We start from the raw sequence: 25276 nt of genomic DNA on the forward strand, positions 1-25276 counted from the left end.
GGCAACCTCAGAAAGAGTTCCCATAAAAAACGTACAGGAAAGTGTTGAGGCAAAGGAATGAGACCCTAGCGGTGGGATTTTAGCCATTAACATGCAGGGGAGGGCACTGTGGGTGGGAAGGCACACCTGGGGACCCTGAAATCTCATTCTGTAACGGGTCACTTCTCATGAAGCCTGCTGTGACCATATCCTTAGTAATCAAATCCTCTGAATGGTTCCAAGACTCAATTGTACAACTGCTGCATTGCTGGGCAAGTTTGACTGTACATTAGAATAACCAAGGGAGCTTTTAAAAAATGCTAATGCCTGGATCCATGCAGATCAATTAAATCAGAATCTTTAGGATGTCACCTGCACCTTGATATTTTTAGAAAGCTTACCCGGTGATTCTAAGTATTTAAACAGAGCAAAACCACTAATCTAGCTATTAGTTATCAATAAAGATTAAAAATAGCCCCTGAGCTGCACAGGGGTGTTTTAATCCTGCTCCATAGTTAGCCTCAGAAAGCCCTTCTTCCCTCATGATTGCGTTTGTGTTTTACTCATGCACCTTCCTATTCTTTCAAAGGAAGCATTCAGTTCCTCTTTTTGCCCTAGGTCTGCAGCACCATTACTGTACCTTGCCTGTGTGTGTATATATTCCTCATGTTTACACTCAAGGAAACATGGAATAGAGCTAATCTGTGTAGATAAGAAAGTTTAGGAAAAGGACAATGGCCAAAAACTACCATTGTAAGCTTCTAAGGCTTTTTTCTGTAATACCAAGTATATGACTTGTTATGATTTGCCTTAAAATATTCTTTATTTATACATGGGAGGAATTATGATTAGTAGCTAGAAGAGTTTTGCTCACGCTTTGGGACCTCCCACTCTCTGGATCAAAAATGTGACTTTGAGGCAAGGAAGGCATTCCTTTATGGTGGTTCCCTTCAGAGCACTCTATGATGTACTTGTTTTAATAGTTGTAAAAAAGTTTCAGGTATAAGAATTAACTAAAAATGGACTAAAACCTAAATATAAAAGCTAAAACTATAAAGCTTTTAGAAGAAAACATAAGTTAGAACTTCTGACCTTAGATTTAGCAACATATCCTGAGATATGACACCTACAGTGTGAGCAACAGAAGAAAAATTAGGTAAATTGGACTTCATTAAAATTAAAAACTTGTATACATCAAAGGACATTATCAATAAAGTAAAAAGACAACCTAAAGAATGAGAGAAAATATCTATAAAACATATATCTGATAAGTGTTTTATATCTAGATTATATAAAGACCTCCTACAACTCAATAACAAAAAGACAACCCAAATAAAAAGTGGGCAAAGGAGTTGAACAGACGTTTTTCAAAGACAATATACAAATGGTCAATAAGCACATGAGAAGATGCCCAACATCATTAGTCATGAGGGAAATGCAAATCAAAATGGCAATGAGATAACACTAGACTAGTATTGGCAGTAATCAAAAACATGGGTAATACGTATTTTCAAGGATGTGGAAATATTGCTAGCATACACTGTTGGCAGGATTATAAAATGGTTCAACCATTGTGAAAAACAGTTTGCTGGTTCTTCAAAAAGTTAAACACAGAATTAGCATATGATGTAGCAATTCCACTCCTAGGTATATACCTCAAAGAAGTGAAAACAGGGACTCCAGTAGATCCTTGTGTATGCCAATGTTCATAGCAGATTTATTCATAATAGTTAAAAAGTAGAAATAACTGAAGTCCATCAACAGATGAATAGATAAACAAAAAGTGGCATGGAATATTAAGTCATAAAAGGAATGAAGTTCTGATGCATGCTATAACATGGGTGAACCTTGAAAGCATTATGCTAAGTTATATAAGTCTGCCACAAAAGGGCAAATGTTATATGAGTTCATTTATCTGAATTATCTAGAATAGGCAAACTCATAGAGATGGAAAATAGATTAGAGCTTACCATGGGCTGGAGGGGACTTCCGTGGTGGCTCAGATGGTGAAGAATCTGCCTGCAATGTGGGAGACCCAGGTTTGATCCCTGGGTCAGGAAGATCGCCTGGAAAAGGGCATGGCAACCCACTCCAGTATTATTGCCTGGAGAATTCCATAGACAGAGGAGCCTGGTGGGCTGCAATCCATGGGGTCGCAAAGAGTTGGACACAACTGAGCGTCTAACGCTTTCTTTCACTTTATGGGCTGGAAGGGATAGGGAATTGGGAGGTATTGCTTAGCCAGTTACAGAGTTTCTGTCTGGGAGGATGATAAGCTTTGGAAGCAGAAGTAATGGCTGAACAACATTGTGGATGTAATTAATGCCATGAACTGTACACTTAAAAATGGCTTAAATAGCATATTTTATGTTATATATTTTACCAAAATAAAGTAACCTAAAAACTAATTGTCAAAGGTTGTAATAAAAAACTTAGTAATACTCAAGTCCTATTGAATACTTAGTATTTTGTCATATTGAAATGTATATGTAATTTACAACGGGTAGAAATATTTTATAGTTTGAAAAATAAGAAGCAGACTGAAAGTTTCAATTATTTTTTAAGGATATTTATTTATTCATATATTTGGCTGCACTGGGTCTTAGTTGCAGTATGTGGGATCTAGTTCCCTGACCAGGGATCAAACCCAGGCCCTCTGCATTGGGAATGTGGAGTCAGCCACTGGACCATCAGAAGGGGACAATACTCAGCGTCAGAAAATCTGAGGTTGATTCTCAGCCCGAGACTTATTTCCTGTAAGTTTCAAAAAAAAAAACCTACACAACGTTATAAGCCTCAGTCTGCTCATATGTAAGATGGTATCATTGTTCTGTGTATTTTAAAAATTCAATAAAACAAGATATACACACACACATACATATATGTATGTATATATGTAATTGCCAGCAGAAACAGCTACAAGGTGGGAGAAACTCAAATGTCCATTGATGGATAAGTGGAAAAACAAAATGTGTTCTGTACATATAATGGAATATTATTCAGTCTTCAAGAGGAAGGAAATTCTGACACTTGCTACAATATGGGTGAGCCTGGAGAACACTGTTCTAAGTGAAATAAGCCGGTTACAAAAGGACAAGTACTATATGATTCCAATCATGTGTGGTATTTGAAGCTGTCAAATTAATAAAGACAAAGTAAAGTAGTGGTTGCCAGGGGCTGTGAAGAGGGAGAGTGAGAGGCTGTTGTTTAATGGGTTTAGAGTTTCATTTTTACAAGAGCAAAAAAGGTCTGCAGAGTCATTGCACAGCAACGTGCATATGGTGGTAGTTTAAGTCACGAAGTCGTGTCTGACTCTTGCGACCCCATGGACTGTAGCCCCCCAGGCTTCTCTGTCCATGGGATTTTCCAGGCAAGAATACTGGAGTGGATTGCCATTTCCTTCTCCAGGGGATCTTCCCCACCCAGGAATCAAACCCAGATCTTCTGCATTGCAGGCAGATTCTTTACGGACTGAGCTATGAGGGAAGCATGTACTTAACACTAAAAATGATTAAGATGGTAAATTCTATGTTATGTGAATTTGGCCACAATTAAAAATATCAGTCCCAAATATGTATGTGCTCAGTAAATATGTATTAAATACAAATAACCTCGTAACAAATGAGAGGAAGATCGCAAGGGAGAGAATGCCCTGCCAATGTAACTAAACATATAGACTGAAAATTGCCCAGGCTGGAGGAGCAATTTCATATTAGTATGTGAAATTATGACACAGTTTGAGCTTTTTAATTATCAAAGAGTTAAACATTTATAATTTGAGATGCATTTTAATTACTTCCACCTAAGGCCTATACAGTTATTTTATTTTAAAACAAGGAGTGGAGGGGAAGTTTCAGCCCTAATTGGAGACAGTATCAGAAATAATAAATCTGGCTTACAATATCCCCACTGGCCACTTAAAAAAATAAGAAAAAAATTCGACTCTGCATGGAAGCACCAGCTTTATGAGGCTCAAGACAAAGTTGACTGAGCCACGTTATTAGCTGGTCAATTCACAAGGCGTGTAGAGCTCTATGTGAGCTCCAGGCAGAAAGACACAAAAGAGGAAAACAGTCTGGGCCCTCTGGAGTTGACAGCTCATTTGGGAACATGGCCTAGATACACACACACACACACACACACACGTGTGCATGCACGCACATCACACCCAAATGAAATAGTCATACAGCACAATGAATGACAATGTCAGTAGCAAAAACTGAGTATATAAATGAAGGGTGGTGTCAAAGCTGTTTTTGACAAAACCTTCTTATTTCAAGAGATCTGTCCCTAAATAGAAAACTTCTCAAATCCCTTGAAAATTGAAAATTTTCCATTGAAAATTGTGACAAAAAAATTCCAGGTCCAATGGACAACTCATGGTTTTTCAAAGCCAGGCCCACTTTCGATTACATTCTAAAATTAACATCTACAAAAGAAAAACAAAAGTAACTCTTTGAAAACAAGTTTACCTTATAGTCAAAATATAACCATCCTTTGGGACATGTTCCATGTTGTTTTGGAATATCTTTCTTTTTTTCTATGACCCAAACCTTTTTTCGCTTACAGATGCTAGGCATAGAAATTGAACACTCTTCACTAGCCCAGAGACCTGGAGGAGAAAATGGTTAGAAATGATAGGAAATAATGGTTACTCTGTAGGAATTCTGTAATGGCCAATTTTTTTTTTTATGACTGCTTTGGTTTACCATACTTTTTTAAATCTGGAAATTGAACTATATTTAACTACTAACTATAGAGTTCTCTGTGACAAGAGCTAACTGGGCAAAATGCCAAATCAGTAATTCTAATTTAAGAATGTAGAAATTTTGCAAATACAAGAAAAATGCAAACAAATATTGGAAATGAAATCACAGCACTGTTGAAAGTTTTAAGAACATTTGACTTGTTTAACAAAGGATATTTTTGTAGAGTAATATTTTTGTTTTACTAAGAGTGCAAGCTTTAATCAGTTGTTGTCATGTGAGACTGAGGGCCTGCTATTTCCAGATGTCCTAATTTTTAATAAAAGCCAGAAAATATGAATTTTTGAAAGATTAAGATAAATAAATATTCTTTGTTTTAAAGTATTCCACTTCAAGGTAAAAAGAGGGGAAAGATTCTAAAATAATAGATGATCATTTCTATTCTAATTCTTAAAAATATAATAATTTTGAAAAAAGTTTTAGAAAAAATAACTCAGGAACTTCCAAGGAAGAAGCACTTTTCAACACTGACCCTTGAACAAAACACACAGTTTTAGAGACATGCCCTCAGGAAGATGTATCCCAAAGTCCTCAGCCTCTTAGAAAATAATTAGAAAATCTTTATTTTCAGAGTAAAGGTTATAGAATGTATTTCATTAGCATTCAAGTCATAAGTTCCAGAATAGGACAAGGATGCATGTAAACTGCAAGGGAAGATTCTGTTTTCTAGTGTGAGGGGTATGAGCCAAAAAGATATTGGCGTTTTGAAGGAGGGGCTGGAATGCTATTTTCAATTCAGATTAGCTGCTATCCTTCCAGAATCACAAACAGCCTTTCTGTAGGCTGTTGTGACACCTGCTGGCAAAAGCGAGCTGATTAACAGCATGGTTTTTCCTCTCCTTTCTCTGCAGTTGCCCCTAAGCCAGAGATCGCTTTCCATATTTTTACTTCTCCTGACTTGGGAGGATCTGTTAGGAACATCATTACCTTTTATTGGATAGAAAGAGGAATGGATATGAGTGGACAATCAACCCCAATAACACTGCACTGATGCATAGAATTAAAAAACCCATCTTAGACATACATATACCTCTAAATCCAACTGACAGAGAGTTGGTGTTCTAAGGCAAGCAGCAATTAAGGCCAAATATGTAAAAAAACAGACAAGGAATTCAAGGAAAATTTTTCTTAAATGGAAAAAAATTGCAGAGGTTAAAGTTCTGGCCAATTATACACTGGATACTACAAAGAGATTTTTTTTAAATGGGCCCATATTGAAATTTCATAGAAAATAGTATTAGGCAAGTCTTTGACCCATTTCAGTGGGCACATTTTTGGTAGTTTTGGTTCAAGATGAAGGACTTATCTAGATGTAAATTATTTTCAAGAACATGAATGCATGGAACAAGCTATAGGAAACTTAAGACTGATGAAATTAAAGACATGTGGTTGAAAAGCAAAGTAACCAAACAGAACCTTTTCACTGAATTAATGCAATTAAAAGGAGACTTCCAGTCTTCTGAAAATTATGTTTGCATTAGAAACCCAAAAATGGAGTAATAAAATAACCTGTTATGGATGAAATGAAGCCACACCTCTGGCTCTCATTACGGCCCATAGGTCTTTCTTTTCCTCTGTCCCAGTTCTGATATGTTACTGGTGATCCATCTCTCCAACTGCAAGAAAATTACGAAATGAAAGGCCTTCTCTCATTCTGCACATTCAGTCTCTAACACCATTTCTGGAGTTCTGGGGTATGGGCTGGAGGCATAATTATTTTATTAAATTAAAAAAAATACTCATGTCTTTAGCTGGGGAAATGAAAATTTATAAGTTAATGTTTGAAAGCCATTCAACAAATTAACCACTAAGATCTAGTCCAATCACTCTGCGAATAAAAAACCTGTCAAATAGGGTTAAATGCAAATTAATCTAGGTCCATACCGAAATTCATCATTGGCTCTTTCTTCTCGAAGTCCAATCCACCAATTTACACCATACTTTGATAGCTATTTAAAAAAGAGAGAGGGAATGTCAGCATTTATTCTACTTGTTTTCCCTTTACACTATTAAGATTAATGGGGTTGCTGTTAATAGCTTTCTATTCTTCAGTATTTTACCCAGTTATTTAAAGAAGAATACACTAAGGCCTAGCATCTTGAGAAAACCTGAAACTTCATTATTCTAAACTACTCCGTCCTCATTATAGAAGAAAATTGGAATCAAATATTTAAAATAATTTTAGTTTCATACATAACTTTGTTACAATGTTTCTTATATATGTGAAAATAAATTTTCTAACTCTCACAGTAGGGATTTATAAAGTAATATTGTAAAGTGAAATAGAATGTGAATTCCTTTTTAAACTAAAAGTTTAGTGACTTATTCTCTCAATGATTTATAAAAATTTCCTGCAAAACCACACTACTTGAAAAACAATTCGAGGCATAAAGACCTCAATAGTAAAAAGAACTTGTATTTTAGGCATTAGTCTGGTTCTAAGTATTAGCACTCTCCCGCATTCAAAAGGAAACTACAGTATAGGACAAAAGAATACTGCAGTATTTCCAGTGTTTGACAACTAGAAAATTATCCTTTCTATATTTTATTAATTTATGCCATTATTTATCACATAGATCTCAGTACAATAAAGAATAAACTTGAAACATCACAGACATGCATGTGCATATACACATTAGACCAGATGTAATACTGGACTTATGACCCAGGAAATTGAAATTCCCTCTTCAACTATAAAGGAAGAAGAGGCATTAAGGATTTCTCTAAGGCCTCTAAATCAATATTCTTTATTGTCTGTGTGCCATGTGTGAAATGTAACTTAATTTTTTATGCTAAAATCCTGTCAATTTGAAGGCCTTATACATGTAAATTTTCACTTTCATTTCTTCTGTAAAGACTTGGATATGCATTTAAAAATATATATATTTTTTTCCATGTGAATTTCAAGTCATCATACAGCAGAACCTAATAGCTCTCTAACATTCTAATTTATACACGAGTATTTTTACTCCTTAACCAGCGTGGCTGTCTGCCACATCAGCAATTTGTGAATAATGCAAGATGGAGCGACTGTAATTTTGGCTCCCTGAGGTGTTGTTTCATGGACATGTTCTTACATGCTGAATTTAGGCTCCTATTGTCAGCCTTTGGAATGGGTCCATGGAGACTGGCTGTGAACTCAGTGGGAGAACCACAACCATTTCATTCAATCTAAAGAGGTCTCGTGTGCAACAATAGTGGAAATCATGGTCTGATTGTTCATTGCCCCAATTAAGGATCTCTAAAGAAAAATTACAACTACCGCATCTTAAGTGGCATATTTATTACCACCTCAATTATAGCGTGGTAATCCTCCACGTGGTACATCACAACCCGTTGTGACATGGGACAGAACTTCGTAGGTCAAGTTAGAAAATACTCAGAGTGGAAAAATCCAATGTGAAAAATAGATGTTGTGAATTTCAGTTTAGGTGTAAAACCACAACAATAAAAGATACTAGTATTCTTTTGTATAAAAAATGTGATACAACAATGGACTTCATAATATCAATTATGTTTTGTTACAAGCATTCATTATAGATAGCATCATATGGAAAGAACACTTACCATAAACAAATAACCCACAGTAATATCCAATATACTAATCTACAAAGCAATATAAGGGAGAACAACCTGTTATCTCTTAAAATGTTTCCATAAAAATAGCAAAACCAAATTATTTTAAGGATTTAAAACACCAGATTTGGGGGGATGACTAGTAGATTTTATATACTTTTGTTAGAAATTTTTTGAAATAAAATTGAAAAAATGAGGGTAAATTGCAATTTTGAAATGAAAATATTTATTGCACAACAGAGCATAACAATATGAGTTCATGTCAAACAACTCATAAAGTGCTCATTGTTTTTATTTTTTTGGCATTGATCTGACCAACAAGATGACTCAAAAAATTTGTTCTCAAAAATTCCCTCTGATCATGCCTTGTGGTCTTCTGTTAGTCAAAGAGGAAATTATGCCTCATCACTTTTCCAAGATGGAAACATTCTATTAAAAAAATTCTGCTTCAGCCTTTTAAAAAACTGCATCCAGTTTTCTTTCTCAATAATTAGTACTTCTACTCCCCAAAAGAATGATATTTTTGTCTTTCATATTTCTGAGTTACTGTTCTTTGTAGAGAAGCTATACAATACATATGTAACTTTAAAAATATTTAATTACTTCTATTCTTTCTGCAATTATAGGATGGGTGTGCCACAAAAATGAGTGGTATGACCTCTACATGTTTAGTTCCTCATCCAGAACTTCTGGACGGACCTAAGAAATGTAGGTTACCACAAATACTACCACTTTCTTGAACAAAAATTGCCTAATAGCTACAAATTATGCAGGAGGAAGAACTGCTTTAGAATTATACAGCATTCTTTTCTCTAAATTGATACCCATTCCCTTTGGCTCCCTTGCCCCATTCTGTGTCTCCCCATCCTTTACCCTCTGATAACTTCCTTCTGTAGTGCACTGTGGTGTTGGATCAGTCAGCCACTCACCTGTAATACTGAAAGAACATTCTGTATCAACATGGTCATAGGCTGGGTAACACTTTTACCATCTAAGACACTACAGGGTTTGTCTGGTTTGGGATCACTAGATCTAATCCTCAACTCTAGATCATGGCACTGGCTAAGCCTTCTTAAATGGCTAAGCCCATGCGGTTTTACTATTCCATTCCATGAGAGGTATTAACTCGGCCATTCCCACTGGCTTCCCAACCACCAAAGACTGAGAGAGTGAATTAAGGAAAAGGTGAAAAGAGAAGAATACAGAGGTTCTCCAAAGACCTAAGCTCTGCTGGAAGGATCAAAGAAGTCCCTCACTGTTCATGTCTGAGACAGAGCTGGCAGCTATCATTTGGGGAGGGATTTTATATTATTTTTAATTAATTAAAAAATTGAGGTATAGTTAATTTACAATGTTATATTAGTTTCATGTGTATAACATAGTGATTCAAAATTTTTTACAGATTATACTCCACTAAATTGATTATAAAACAATGGCTATATTTCCCTGTGCTGTATAATATATCCTTGAAGCTTATTTATTTTATACATAGTAGGTTATACTTCTTAATCCTCTACCGTTATCTTGCCCCTCCCCTTTTCTTCTCCCCAGTGATCATCACTAGTTCATTTTCTGTATCTATGAGTTTGTTTCTATTTTGTTATATTCATCATTTGTTTTATTTTTTAGATTCCACATGTAAGTGATACCACACAGTATTTATCTTTCTCTGACTTACTTCATGAAGCACCATACCCTCTTGGTCCATATATGTTGTTGCAAATGGCAAAGTTTCATTCTTTTTATGACTAATATTCCACTGTATATATATGACACATCTTTATTCACTTATCTGTTGATGGACACTTAGATTATTTTCCTATCTTGGCTATTGACAAAATGTGGTCCACTGGAGAAGGGAATGGCAAACCACTTCAGTATTCTTGCCTTGAGAACCCCATGAACATGCCTTTTTATAAAGGCAAAAAGATACGACACTTAAAGAAGAACTTCCCAGGTTGGTAGGTGCCCAATATGCTACTGGAGAAGGGCTCAGTAAAGAATGAAGAGGCTGAGCCAAAACAAAAACAACACCCAGTTGTGGATGTGATTGATGACAGAAGCAAAGTCCGATGCTGTAAAGAACAATATTGCATAGGAACCTGGAATGTTAGGTCCATGAGTTAAGGTTTAAAGTGGAAGTGGTCAAACAGGAGATGGCAAGAGTGAACATCAACATTTTAGGAATCAGTGAACTAAAATGGACTGGAACAGGCAAATTTAATACATATGACCATTACATTTACTACTGTGGGCATGAATCCCTTGGAAGAAATCTAGGAGGCCTCATAGGCAACAAAAGAGTCCAAAATGCAGTACTTGGGTGCAATCTCAAAAATGACAGAATGATCTCTGTTTGAATCCAAGGCAAACCATTCAGTATCACAGTAATCTAAGTCTATGCCCCAATCACTGATGCCAAAGAAGCTGAAGTTGAACGGTTCTATGAGGACCTACAAGACCTTCTAGGACCAACACACAAAAAAGATGTCCTTTTCATCACAGGGGACTGGAATGCAAAAGTACATAGTCAAGAGATACCTGGAGTAACAAGCTAGTTTGGCCTTGCAGTACAAAGTGAAGCAGGAGAAAGACTAACGAATTTTGCCAAGAGAACACACCGGTCAGAGCAAACACCCTCTTCCAACAACACAAGAGAAGACTCTACACATGGACATCACCAGATGGTCAACACCGAAGTCAGACTGATTATTTGCTTTGCAGCCAAAGATGGAGAGGCTATATATAGTCAGCAAAAACAAGACAGGGAGCTGACTTTGGCTCAGACCATGAACTCCTTATTGCCAAATTCAGACTTAAATTGAAGAAAGTAGGGAAAACCACTAGACAATTCAGGTATGACCTAAATCAAATCCCTTACATTTATACACTGGAAGTGACAAATAGATTCAAGGGATTAGATCTGATAGACAGAGTGCCTGAAGAACTACGGATGGAAGTTCAAAACATTGTATAGGAGGCTGTGATCAAAACCATCCCCAAGAAAAAGAAATGCAAAAAGGCAAAATGGTTGTCTGATGAGGCCTTACAAATAGCTGAGAAAAGAAGAGAATTAAAGGGCCAAGGAGAAAAGGAGAGATATATGCATTTGAATGCAGAGTTCCAAAGAATAGCCAGGAGAGGTAAGAAAGCTTTCCTCAGTGATCAGTGCAAAGAAATAGAGGAAAACAATAGAATGGGAAAGACTAGAGATCTCTTCAAGAAAGTTAGAGATACCAGGGAAACATTTCATACAAAGATGGGCACAGTACAAGGCAGAAATTGTATGGACTTAACAGAAGCAGAAGATAGTAAGAAGAGGTGGCAAGAATACACAGAAGAACTATACAAAAAAGATCTTAATGACCCAGATAACTATGATGCTGTGATCACTCACCTAGAGCCAGACATTCTGGAGTTTGAGGTCAAGTGGGCCTTAGGAAGCATCACTATGAACAAAGCTAGTGGAGGTGATGGAATTCCAGCTGAGCTATTTCAAATCCTAAAAGACAGTGCTGTGAAAGTGCTGCACTCAATGCGCCAACAAATTTGAAAAACTCAGCAGTGGCCACAGGACTGGAAAAGTCAGTTTTCATTTCAATTACAAAGAAAGGCAATGCCAAAGAATGCTCAAGCTCCCACTCAGCTCAGTTGTACTCATCTCACACTCTAGCAAAGTAATGCTCAAAATTCTCCAAGCCAGGCTTCAATAGTACATGAACTGAGAACTTCCAGATATTCAAGCTGGATTTAGAAAAGGCAGAGCAATTAGAGATCAAATTGCCAACATCTGATGGATCATAGAAAAAGTAATAGAATTCCAGAAAAACATCTACTTCTGCTTCACTGACTACACTAAAGCTTTTGACTGTGTGAATCATGACAAACTAGAAAATTCTGAAAGAGATGGGAATACCAGACCACCTGACCTGCCTCCTGAGAAATCTGTATGCAGGTCAAGAAGCAACAGTTAGAACCAGAAACAGAACAACGGACTGGTTCCACATTGGGAAAAGGGTACGTCAAGGCCTATATTGTCACCCTGCTTATTTAACTTTTATGCTGAGTTCATCATGCAAAATGCCAGGTTGGATGAAGCCCAAGCTGGAATCAAAATTGCTGAGACAAATATCAATAACCTCAGATATGCAGATGACACCACCCTTGTGGCAGAGAGCGAAGAGGAACAAAAGAACTTCTTGATGAAAGTGAAAGAGAGTGAAAAAGCTGGCTTAAAATTCAACATTCACTAACCAGATCATGGCATTCAGTCACATCACTTCTTGGCAAATAGATGGGGAAACAGTGGAAGCAGTGACAGACTTTATTTTCTTAGGCTCCAAAATCACTGCAGATGGTGACTGCAGCCATGAAATTAAAAGACGCTTACTCCTTGGAAGAAAAGCTATGACCAACCTAGATAGCACATTAAAAAGCAGAGACTCTTACTTTGCCCCCAAAGGTCCATCTAGTCAAAGCTATGGTTTTTCCAGTAGTCATGTATGGATGTGAGAGTTGGACCATAAAGAAAGCTGAGCACCGAAGAATTGATGCTTTTGAACTGTGGTGTTGGAGAAGGCTCTTGAGAGTCCCTTGGACTGTAAGGAGATCCAACCAGTCCATCCTAAAGGAAATCAGTCCTGAATATTCATTGGAAGTACTGATACTGAAACTGAAACTCCAATACTTTGGTCACCTGATGTGAAGAACTGACTCATTTGAAAAGACCCTGATGATGGGAAAGATTGAAGGCAGGAGGAGAAGGGGATGACAGAGGATGAGATGGTTGGATGGCATCAGTGACTCAATGGACATGAGTTTGAGCAAGCTCCGGGAGTTGGTGATGGACAGAAAAGCCTGGCGTGCTGCAGTCCATGAGGTAGCAAAGAGTGGGACAGGACCGAGCAACTGAACTGAACTGACTGATGAACATTGGGGTGCATGTATCTTTTAAAATTAGTGTATTTATTTTTTTTCAGATATATACCTAGGAGTGGAATTGTTGGATTCTTTGAGGAAGCTTTGTGCTGTTTTCCATCGTGGCTGCACCAATTTACATTTCCACTAACAATATACAAGGGCTACTTTTCGGAGGCTGGATTGTTTTAATATAAGGCATATGCTATTCTGCTGCCCACAGCGGTTTTTGAAAATGAACTTTTAAGTCAGATGACTTGGGTTCACTTCCAAATTCCAAATAGCTGCTGTGTAACAAAGTTGTTTCACCTCTTTAGAGTCTTAGCTTCCTCATCTGTAAAATCTGCTGATGACAGACTTCCCACAGGGAGTTCTTAGAAAGATTGAATGCCATTAAACATTAGTGCTTCGCAGTGCTTGACACTGTTACAGTAAGTATTGGCCAATGATCACTTCCTTTTGGGATGTGCCCTTTACATGTTGATAGATTGGTTTTTAGCCATTCACCTGGTCTCTTATTACTGCCACTTGGGGCAAGGAGTCTGCCTCTGCCGTCTAGCTAAAGAAACAAATGTATTTTCTGAGGTCGTAATATATAACTTGTTGATACTTAATGTTCTGGTTTTGACTTGAGTGTTCCATATGTAGGAGATGAAGAGTAGTAATATAATGCATGAACCGATACTAGGGAATATCCTATTCTCCTGGTTGGTGTGCTACTGTGTCTCTGTGGGGCAGTGCAGTCATCACCTAACCCCTCTGGTTCTTGGCTTTTCCATCAAAACTCAGTAGTGGACCCAACCTGCATCCTCCTCACTGTATGTGTATCAAAGAGAATTACAGAGACAGGAAAGCCCTATGAGATGGGAGGGAAGACATTTCTCTTATAAGTCAAGGATGCTTTAACATAGAACTTCTTTTTAACAGTTAACTTACAAACATATGAAAAGATGATAGATTAATAAAGGATTCCTGGAGACCATGAAATAATGTTAAATTATGGAAAAAGAAAAAAGACTCTCTCTTACCTTTAACAGTTTCCTAGGGAAAATTAGGAATGAGGTTGTTCCTCCCTGGTGCCCCCTTGGTAATCTGTATAGACTTCTCTCTTTTCTGTTACTACATCGTGTTATTTCCAGCTTTTTAAAGACACTGACTATATCTCATTTTTGTGTCCTTGACATTTTTGTGTCTTTGGCAAATACCACAGTGCCTGAGACAAAGCTAATGCTCAGTAAATGCTTGCTGAAGGAATACACTGAATACCTGACACTATTCATTGGTAGTCTATTTCATATTTAACAGATTTTTCATGCTCCTTTCTAATTAGCCTAGCTTCTCAAAGGATTAAGTCCAGTCTTTATCTGAAGTTGAAATGTAGAACCACTCCTTATCATTTTCTGTATAGAGTCTAAAAAATATTATACTCTTATAAGTAAAATTTGGAATTTTAAAACAGCATGCACCTCCCAGTAGTCCTTGTTCGTCATCAGTGTTTTATCTTCCTGCATGCCTCTATCCACTTACCTTTTTCTAAAATACTACGTAGTTCTATTTACTTGTATTGCTTGCAGTCTTCTTTCCTAGACTAGACTATAAGCTCCAGGTGGGTAGAAATTTGATCTATTGTAAGCACTGATAAAACCTCAGTCCCTAGAATTGTAGATTCAGAATAAATATGCATTGAATGATGGAATGAACCTCACAAAACAATAAAATGCTACTCACTCATCCTTGTTGCTAGAAAAGCATGAGAAGTGAAATAACTCACGAGCATAGTAAACCTGTGTTTCCATTATTTCCTCTAAATCTTTGTAACAGGAGGAAAAACAATTCTTAAAAATCTAAGACTTTCAATGAAACAAATCAATGTCTGAAGTCTTTTGAAAACAAAACTCCTCAAGGACTAAAGAAGGAGTTAAGCTCTGAGTTTCTCATAGTTAGTTGAATTTAAGTACCGCTCTTATTTTGCTGTGGATGAATTCTTGTTCATGTGCAGAATGAATAGTGAGAATATCACTGCGCAGCCAGCCACAGACAAACTCAAAGGAGGACCATTCCGAGGCAGAAATATGAAAAAGGTACTCTGCATCCTGATAAAAGAGCCAGGGTGCATCTGAAAGAGAAATAAGCAATGGAAGTGATACAGCAGTTATTGAGCAATGTAATGCAAACTTAAACAGGGTGTGCTATGATTGACCTCACATGTGTAATTTAGTCACTCAACATTGAGAAAATGTGTGTGAATACACCTAGTCCCACACATACATAAGTATACAGTTTACTTATTTTCACTGGTCTCTTTCATATATGAAACACGTATATTCCAAAGTCTGGGCTAGATGCATATTTTAAAATCATGTGCCATAAAAATGGAGTTAAGCTATGATATTAGTCTTTAGTAATATTTAATGACATTTTGATTTAAAAAAAATATGTATCTATTTATTTGGCTGCACTGAGTCTTAGTTGTGGCACGTGGGATCTTCCATCTTTGTTGTGGCATGCGGGATCATTAGTTGCGGCATGTGGAATCTAGCTCCCTGACCAGGGATGAAACCAGGGCCTCTTGTATTGGGAGTGTCGAGTCTTACTCACTGAACCACAAAAGAAGTCCCTAGTTTGATTATTTATGAATGGTTAATTTGAACAAATTAGTCCCTAATTGACACAAGAAAAGAGTAACTCCATTGGTGCTATGTAATAACAGAGTAATGGTATAAAGTAGCATAAAGTTAGAAATTCAGGGGTAGTTCTTACCATACTGATACCAGGATGGAACCTTGGGTCTCACATCTGTAAAGTAAAAGCAAGCCAGTGTGAGTGACGTTTATATTCAGATGTACTATATCTGAATTACTTCAGGCCTAAACACAATATTTTGGACTTTGCTTTTTAAAAGATTATTGAGAACCAGATGTTGTTTGGAAAGTGATCAGTTCTCCTACTTGAAGAGGAGGCTCAAGAGAGCGCTCTGGTTAAGGAAAAAAGGTTGTGAGCACTTATTGTCTGTCACACACTGTGCTGGTGCTTTCACTTACTCATCTGGTAAGTCATTTTGTTTGTTTGTAATGTCACAGTGACATTTCTTCCAGGTTGTACTTGCAAAATATGATACTCCACAACATGGCAGTTATCTTCATTTCCCACTAGCTTAGCATACTGCACTGGTATCATTTTTTCTCATTCCACCATGATAGACAATTTTTGCTAAAATGGTGCAATCTGGTTCATCATGAAGGTTGTTGCTACTGCTTAAATTTTAGACCTCTGTAACTGTTGCCTTGGGAAAATGCTATAGATGATTAGAAAGCAAACAAATAGTAAAGATCTTAATATGTTTACCTCTTGGAATTTTGCATATCCATTCACGTTTGGAACCACAGTATGAGGGTAGCAATGTTTTATTTGCCTTATAAACAGCACAATTTCTTGCATCTTCTCCAAAATAAGAATTGTCTAAAAATGAAGAGACAACCTGCAGCAGATGAAGTTCATTATTCCTTAATACTGATTCCCCACAAAAGGTTTCAAATGATCAAAAAGGCAGCCCTGTAGAAAATCACAACAGACTTCTGGAGTAAGCAAGTTATGATGCCAGTTAAAGGTGGTTCCACATTTGTGAAAAGCAAGCTAATGAAAACTTCAGCATTTTTTCTTGAAGATTCTTTTTCTGTTTTTTTTTTTTTTTTGGTTTGTTTGTTTTTTTAAAAAGAGGCATGCTACTCCTTTCTCCAGAAGGAATAAGTCAGGTGAACTTGCACTGTTTTCTCACTTAAGGTTAGGCTAACTCTAGGATCCATTTTTAGTGGCTCAAGGATCTTTCAGAATTGAATCTCATCTTTGATGTAGATTCTTTTGCTTTTAGTCTCTAATACTAACTTCTAAGTCAACCCTAGCTTTAATCAAGAAACTATCTATTTCTATGAATGATCATACAACAGGAGTATTGACTAGAGATTCAAACTTCTCAATGATTTAATGACTACTTGACAGAAATGTGGACAGACCATGAGTAAGACTCAGGTAAAAATCTGAAAAAAAGAGGGTTTTGAAACAATTTATGCTTCCCTGGTAGCTTAGGGGTAAAGAATCTGCCTGCAATGCAGGAGACACAGGTTTGATCCTTGGGTTGGGAAGATCCCCTGGAGAAGGAAATGGCAAGCCACTCCAGTATTCTTGCCTGGGAAATCCCATGGACGGAGGAGCCTGGCGGGCTATATTGTCCATGAGGTCGCAAAGTGTATGAAGTCGTTCAGTCGTCTCCGACTCTTTGCGACCCCATGGGCTGTAGCCTACCAGACTCCTCCATCCATGGGATTCTCCAGGCAAGAGTAATGGAGTGGGTTGCCATTTCCTTCTCCAGGGGATCTTCCCTACCCAGAGATTGAACCCAGGTCTCAAAACACATTGTAGACAGACTTTTTAGCGTCTGAGCCACCAGGGAAGTCTATAGTTTGACACAATTTAGCGACTAAACCACCACCACATACTCGCCTTCAAATATGTACAAAGTCATGCAATAATTCATCTAACTTTTATATATATATATAAAGCTCAGATTCAGAGAACGGCATGAGTTTGATACTTATTCTATCCAGTGCTAAGTGGTGAGGGACTCAGTCCACTGCTTCATGGCTTTATCTCATTGATTCTGAACCAAATTGTCTATGCCTCTCCTATTACTAATAAGTTTGTTTGTTTTACTAAAAGACATTGTCAGCCTCTATGCACCACATTTTATTTTCCAAGTGCCATATTGATGGTAACCACCCAACTGTGCTATGTGGTGGCTGCCATTAATGGGGCAGGTCAACCCTGCGTTATGCCCCTTCCACTCTCTGGGCCTTGGCTTCTTCATCAGCAGAATAGATAGGTGAGGCTAGGTCATCTCCAAGATCTCTTCCTGACCTCTGGTCCTGGAGCCCTTGTCAAAGAAGCAGTACTGGCATGGTATTGTGTTTTTTTTTTTCAACTAGCACACTCATTATTTTTATTCCCACTTAAGCATATAGTTTTTCTGAAAACCATTTCCTTGCTACCGATTTGAACACCATCTATGTATCAGGTCTAAAGATCCCTTTTCCCTATTGATCTTTACTATGTCAAAGTTTGGCTGCTGCTATTTTGCCAATGAGGAGACTTTATGACATTGTGGCTTTGGAGGCAGACAACCTATATACAAATGCTGTCTCTCTTATGTATTATTTTAGGCAAACTACTTAATCAGTTTAACACCCACTATGCTGAATCACTGTAATGATGAAAAGAGATGATGCAGGGTTGCACTCAGCTCAGTGCTCAGAACTTAACTGGGGCTCAATGAATAGGAGCTGTATTAAATGCTTACTGCAGGCTGTTGCTAACCCCAGTTCACTGGTGAAACTATACAATTTGATTTTTCTTGTGCCTTCAGATGGATCTCATTTTAATTTGGGTTACTGCTTCTGTTTTTTTTTCCCTATCATGAGGAAGATCTCAGAAATCCTCATAGTGCCTGAAAAAAAAATGTAATTGTGAGTTCCTTCTTTCCTACATGAGGCTTTTACACATAAGAGGCTGAATGAAAAACAATTTTTTTTTCCTCCCAAATAATTTTCTTTGACTGAGAAGGAGGTGCAGCTTCTTAAACCTGGCATTTCTGTTCTTTTAAAGTGAGAGAAACTGAAGATATTTCTTTTCACTGTGACATAGACAAGGGTCTCACCCTCATATGATCAGGTGCTATGCAGGAGAGGGAGGATGGGGCAGAGGAAGCATGGTATTATTTTAAAGAATAGTTGCTTCTCTGCTGGAGATTCTTCACATGGGAGATGGTTTTCAGGGCTTTTTCAGAGATTTTGATTTCCTTTTAGGATGAGATTTTATAGCTAGCTTTGGAACTATCTGGCTAGCAAAGGTTTCTCAAGACCTTGCTGAAATAACTCTTTTAATACCAAGGTCTGGGGCAGTTTTTGATTTAGGTCTGAGTCATAGGGAACATGGCTGTTCTTTCCAGATTCTCTTGGTTGGTTTACCAAGTGGTTCCAGGGCCACCTGCTTTAAATTCATCTCCTTTTCTCCAGCTTGGAAAGACTTACAGGAGTTCCATCAGACCATTCCCAAGAACCAGCATTCAGTGGGTTTCTTTTATTAAATCCAATCCAGAACTGCCTTTCTTCTGTCCTGTGAAGAGAAAAACTAAAACTTGGCCCTTTGCAATGAATTCACAATATTATGTAACAGGTTCAAAAATTCTTTGAAGTATTTAGTTATGCAGGAGACAGTTGACACGACTAGCAGAACTGATAAATGAGCAAGCATTTATTGACCATTTCCCGTAAGCAAAACCAGAGCTATAAAATGAACTGAGCAAAGACTAATCTCACTTCCCACCTCTCTTGGTTTGTATGGTATGCTCATTGGGGATGGGCAGTTGGGAGAAAAGTCTGCCCATATTGAGAATATGGTTTTCTCATGGTCGTTAGGAATGGCAACACCTTTCAATTAGGGCAAGAATACATGAAAGTGAGTTGGTAAGAAATTTGGGAACATCTTTTCCCGACTTTTCCTTATTTATTTACTACTTTACTGCATATTTATATTACTTTTCTATGTTCGTTGTTCTTTTGTCAAATGTTCATGTACTCTCTGAGGGTTAATCACCACCACCACCATTTAATAAAAGGTTTACAGCGGGTTTGGTTCCTCCAACCATATCCCAGGGTAAATAATTCCACGATGAATCAGTCTGAGGCATGGTAGATTAACTTCAGCCATCACCACTGGTTAGACTTCATGAGAAGCCCCACAGAGAACCATCTTCCCTCCTATTATGTGGTGGAGCAATATGTTAAATCACAGAGTATTCAATACATCAAGCAATAAAGGCTAATAGTACAATGAACCATCTCACTAAGATAATTTTCTGAGGATAATTTTGAAGAATTAAAGATTTAAAGGATTGAGAAGTCATGACAGAGGCTTTATTTTCCTTAGTGCACAGAAACAAGCCTATTGTGAAGTATCTCCTCAGATGTTTGAGCTCTTTTTGCTGAATGATACAAATGAAAGTAAAATGTGACTTAGAAAGTTCCAGCATCACTGAGACCCACTGGTCACTGCCATGATTATAGCTTACATTTAAGGTTGTGGGAAGGTGAGAATGCTGCCTGAAGCTTAAGCCAGGCAGATTCATCTCAGTGACCAGGCTGAAGACCCACATCACTCTCCCTGTGCTGAGAAGTTTTTATTCTTTTTCTCACTGAATTCAGGGTTCTACATTTTTCCTGCCATATACTCACTCCTAGAATATGAACTGGTATTTATTTTCCCTCCAACAATTGCCTAAAGTTGTATAATTTTAACTAGTTAATATATGATGAAAATAAAAATAGAAAAATAGTGCCATAGGAAGAAGAAGAAGCACTATGCTAATGATGAGCATTATTATTATTATTTATTGTTATAATTATAATAATTATTAATATTATTAATTGTTGTTAATAAATGATGGTTTATTTGATATAATTAAGCATGAGATTTGGCTGAACTCCCTGGCAGTCTTGGACAAAGAGTAGAATATACATTATATAGCTTTTGTGATTAGGTGTGATTTTGTGAATATCAATAATTTGATAGATACTTGACACTGAATTCTGTGAGACATTCCAAGTGTGAGAATTTATATAAACAGAAGTGATATAATGAAACTTGATGTTACAGCAAACTTGGAGGCAGTTTGCATGTAGTGTTTCATAGGGCAGACCTTACAATACACAAGTATGAAAGGATGTTTTACAAGGGGCTGAGCCTTTGATTGTGTAGACCACAACAAACTCTGGAAAATTCTTAAAGAGATAAGAATACCAGACCAACTGACCTGCCTCTTGAGAAATCTGTATGCAGGTCAGGAAGCAACAGTTAGAACTGAACATGAAACAACAGACTGGTTCCAATTAGGGAAAGGGGTATGTCAAGGCTGTATATTGTCACCCTGCTTATTTAACTTATATGCAGAGTACATCAGGAGAAATGCTGGGCTGGATGAAGCACAAGCTGGAATGAAGATTGCCAAGACAAATATCAAATCAGATATTCAGATGACACCACCCTTGTGGCAGAGAGCAAAGAGGAATTAAAGAGCCTCTTGATGAAAGTGAAAGAGGAGAGTGAAAAAAGTTGGCTTAATACTCAGCATTCAGAAAACTAAGATCATGGCATCTGGTCCCATCACTTCATGGCAAATAGATGGGGAAACAGTAGAAACAGTGGCAGACTTTATTTTCTCAGGCTCCAAAATCACCACAGATGGTGACTGCAGCCATGAAATTAAAAGACACTTGCTCCTTGGAAGAAAAGTTATGACCAACCTAGACAGCATATTAAAAAGCAGAGACATTACTTTGCCAATGAAGGTCCATCTAGTCAAAGCTATGGTTTTTCCAGTAGTCATGTATGGATGTGAGAGTTGAACTATAAAGAAAGCTGAGTGCTGAAGAATTGATGCTTTTGAACAGTGATGTTGGAGAAGACTCTTGAGAGTCCCTCGGACTGCAAGGAGATCCAACCAGTCCATCCTACAGGAGATCAGTCCTGGGTGTTCATTGGAAGGACTGATGCTGAAGCTGAAACTCCAATACTTTGGCTACCTGATGTGAAAAACTGACTCATTTGAAAAGACCCTGATGCTGGGAAAGATTGAAAGCAGGAGGAGAAGGGGATGACAGAGGATGAGATGGTTGGATGGCATCACTGACTCAGTGGACATGAGTTTGAGTAAACTCTGGGAGTTGGTGATGGACAGGGAGGCCTGGCGTGCTGCAGTCCATGGGGTCGCAAAAAGTCAGACATGACTGAGCGACTGAACTGAACTGACTGAATTGAGGTCGTGAAGCCAAGTTACAACTTATAACAGTGGAGATGATCACATCTCCCTTGGATCTGAGGCCGCATACATGACTAACAATCCAATAAACCAGGAAGCTTCTTGAACTTTTCCTCAGCCTCAGAGAATCTGTCTGACTCAGCAGCCCTGGCATGAGACTAGAGGGCACCTTGTTATCAAGTTTCCCAAGTGAGTGTGAGAATCAGCCAAGTTTGGGAACCATGGTCTCAGGCCAGTATTTCCTGCAGGGCCTAGCAGTTCTATGGCATTTTAGATAAGTGGTATCAAAAAAAAAAAAAAAAAAAAAGTTTTGTGGTCAAAGAAAGAGCTTCCTTCTAGAAGCCTTTACAATACTAATGTATATGGCAAATTTCCAAGATAGCACCTTGTTTTGCAAACATATTTGACCACAAAACCCCCCTATTTCCCCTGGAGTATTCCATGAGACACACATTGGGAGATAGTACCACCTTTAAGGTCATTTTTATAGATGCTAGAGGTGAATAATTTGGTGGTGTTACACATTAACCTTCTTAGGGGAGGGTCCTAAAGGAAACTTATGGGGTAGGCCAGGATTTTCCTCAAAAAGTAGTTCTGGATTTTCTCAGAGATTCAGATAAGTGTTTCATTGAGACTTCAGACTTCCAGAGCTTGGAACACAGTACTCAGTATTATATTTGTTTGTGTTAAAATAAATGAATGAAAGTGTGCCACCCCTCCTCCTCTCAGACCACAGCATCCTCAGGGGTAGGATTTTGTGTCACATCTGTTGCATTTTCCAGCCACCCATGCATCGCTGGTGGCTCAGATGGTAAAGAATCCACCTGCAGTGCAGGAGACCTGGGTTCGATCCCTGGGTTGGGAAGATTCCCCTGGAGGAGGGCATGGCAACCCACTCCAATATTCTTGCCTGCAGAATCCCATGGACAGAGGAGCCTGGCAGGCCACAGTCCATGGGGTCACAAAGAGTCAGACACGACTGAGCGGCTATCACTTTCACTTTCATGCATATAGTAGTGTCCCTTTCACAGAAGACATTCCCAAAATACATGCTAAGACAAGAACATTCTACAGTAAGAGGCCAAGGAATGAGAAGGCGTGCTAAAAGAGAACATGATGGCTGTTTTCAAATATTTGAAAATTGAGTAGACTTGATCTGTATTGCTCTGGCTTACTACAAAGTTGATCTTTGAAACTAGCCTCCAACAATGGAATGGATTATATCCCAAGTAAGGAGCACTTTGAAACTGAAAAGAATTATGTAGACGGTAGATGGCCATAGGCATTTGGTAGAAGAAATTCCCCTACTGGACTGGAGGTAGCACAAGACCTCTTATGTTTCTTCAAATTTAAATTTGATTGATTTTCTAACTTCACAGAATTGAAGATTCTGTAAACTTGCAAGATGGATGCGAACAAGTGAATGCCTCTTTCCTCAAATGTAACATTAGAAGGTTGGATTGGGATTTTTTTAAAAAATTAGTGAGACTTTCTTTTTTTCAAACAAAATCTCACACGGATCCCTTTTGCATACAAAACACCTGGAAGTGAAGTCGGTTGGACCTACTCTCGTGACTCGAGTCAGTGAACAAGAAGCTGACTGCCCACTTGACCTCTCCTGCTCTGGGGGTTCAGGACGTTCCAGACCCTCAGATATCACTTCTGCTCTGGGGGTTCAGGACCCTTCAGACCTTCACATAACACTTGGAGAATCACTGGGATAGGTAATTTCTGAACTTGGCAGAAAAACTCTAAAATTCTGTTATGAGGCACACAGAAAAGATTTCAAGTATCAAAACAACCATTACTTTGTTCATTGTTTTATGGAATGAGAACTTAGTGCAATATAAATATAAAATTTTAAGTATGTATTTTGCTCTCACAACTAGTTGCTTGTTGGTTTTAAACTTAAATACTTGAGGTTTTGAATATCCCAAACACTCCAAATATTTGGAATACTCAACCCTAAGAAGTCATCACTGGGAGACAAAATATTTGACTGCAATTTTTCAAAATTAACAAGTATTTACCGATTGAATTTTGAATATAAAAGCTCATTCACAAAATTCTCTTCCTCAATATGGGCAAAGCTTGCAAGATGAGCTCCAAATTCTTCACAAAATTCTTCAGCTTCTCTCCATGTTCTTTTCATCAGGACTTTTTCACTGTGAAATACCTGTATAGAAAAAGGGAAAAAGGTTGACACAGTAATAAATAACATAAGGCTGTTTAACTCTGGACAAAAGGATTACAGTAATATAATTGTTGTCATTATTCTACATTAAAGGCTTGACCGAGAAAGGAGAAATAACATTTATTGAACTAAAATGTATCTACTTGTCTAAAAACTATTATATCATTTTATTCTCAAAACAAAGATATGAGGAGGATATGATGAAGACTCTTTTCCTCCATAAGAATTCTTTTTGCCCCCCTCCTAAATATCCTATGACTGGTATATGCTTGTACCTTAGTAAAATGTTTGTCAAGAGATGAGGAGAGTCAGGCTAAGAGAAATTTACAATTTCAGGTCAACAAATTTCAGGTTACAAATTCAGGTTACAAATTTCAGGTCAACACAGCCACAGACTAGCAGAGCTAGGATTAGACCCAATATTCCGTGGCTGAAGGAATCTGGCTGACTCAGGGGAAGAAATGAGAAATGAGACCTGAAACCCAAGACAGGTATATTTCTAGGGCTTTGAGTCTTGTGTGCTCTTTATATGCTCAGTCATGTCCAACTCTTTGTGACCCCATGGACCATAGCCCACCAGGCTCCTCTGTCCATGGGATTCTCCAGGCAAGAATACTGGAGTGGGTTGCCATACTCTCTTTCAGGGTATCTTCCTGACCCAGGGGTCGAGCCTGCATCTCTCATGTCCCCTGCACTGGCAGGCAGGTTCTTTACCACTAGTGCCACCTATATTTCTAGGGCCTTTGGGTCTTAGCTGTACCTAAATTGTTTCTCAGCTGTCCTCCAAGTGGCATGAAGAAGTCGGTCAAATGGAAAGTATGCTTTTGACTTTATTTAAGGTCAAGTGTGAGGAGCCAATGAGCCAGAGCTTCAGATCCCAGACCTCTGTACCTTCCTCATTTTTAACTGTCTGATGCTATGCTTGAGTCTCTGATGCCAGGCGGGCACCCTGCAGCCAGGCTTCACCAGGCTCTAATT

At 38.0% G+C, this 25276-nt stretch overlaps 1 protein-coding gene across 2 annotated transcripts in view; it reads right to left on the reverse strand.

The window, feature by feature from the left end:
• Positions 1-25276, reverse strand: part of PLA2R1 (phospholipase A2 receptor 1) — a 121957-nt gene that overhangs the window by 20188 nt on the left and 76493 nt on the right. For both annotated transcript variants that reach the window (XM_043488310.1, XM_043488309.1), the window contains exons 13-20: positions 24135-24280; positions 19319-19403; positions 16584-16716; positions 15999-16034; positions 15197-15354; positions 6630-6694; positions 6255-6361; positions 4452-4591 (exon numbers count right to left, since the gene is read on the reverse strand). In XM_043488310.1, the coding sequence (XP_043344245.1) occupies positions 4452-4591; positions 6255-6361; positions 6630-6694; positions 15197-15354; positions 15999-16034; positions 16584-16716; positions 19319-19403; positions 24135-24280 (870 nt within the window). The remainder of the gene's footprint in view (positions 1-4451; positions 4592-6254; positions 6362-6629; positions 6695-15196; positions 15355-15998; positions 16035-16583; positions 16717-19318; positions 19404-24134; positions 24281-25276) is intronic.

The sequence above is a fragment of the Cervus canadensis genome, chromosome 15 (genome assembly GCF_019320065.1).
Source record: "Cervus canadensis isolate Bull #8, Minnesota chromosome 15, ASM1932006v1, whole genome shotgun sequence".
In the NCBI taxonomy this organism is placed as follows: domain Eukaryota; kingdom Metazoa; phylum Chordata; class Mammalia; order Artiodactyla; family Cervidae; genus Cervus; species Cervus canadensis.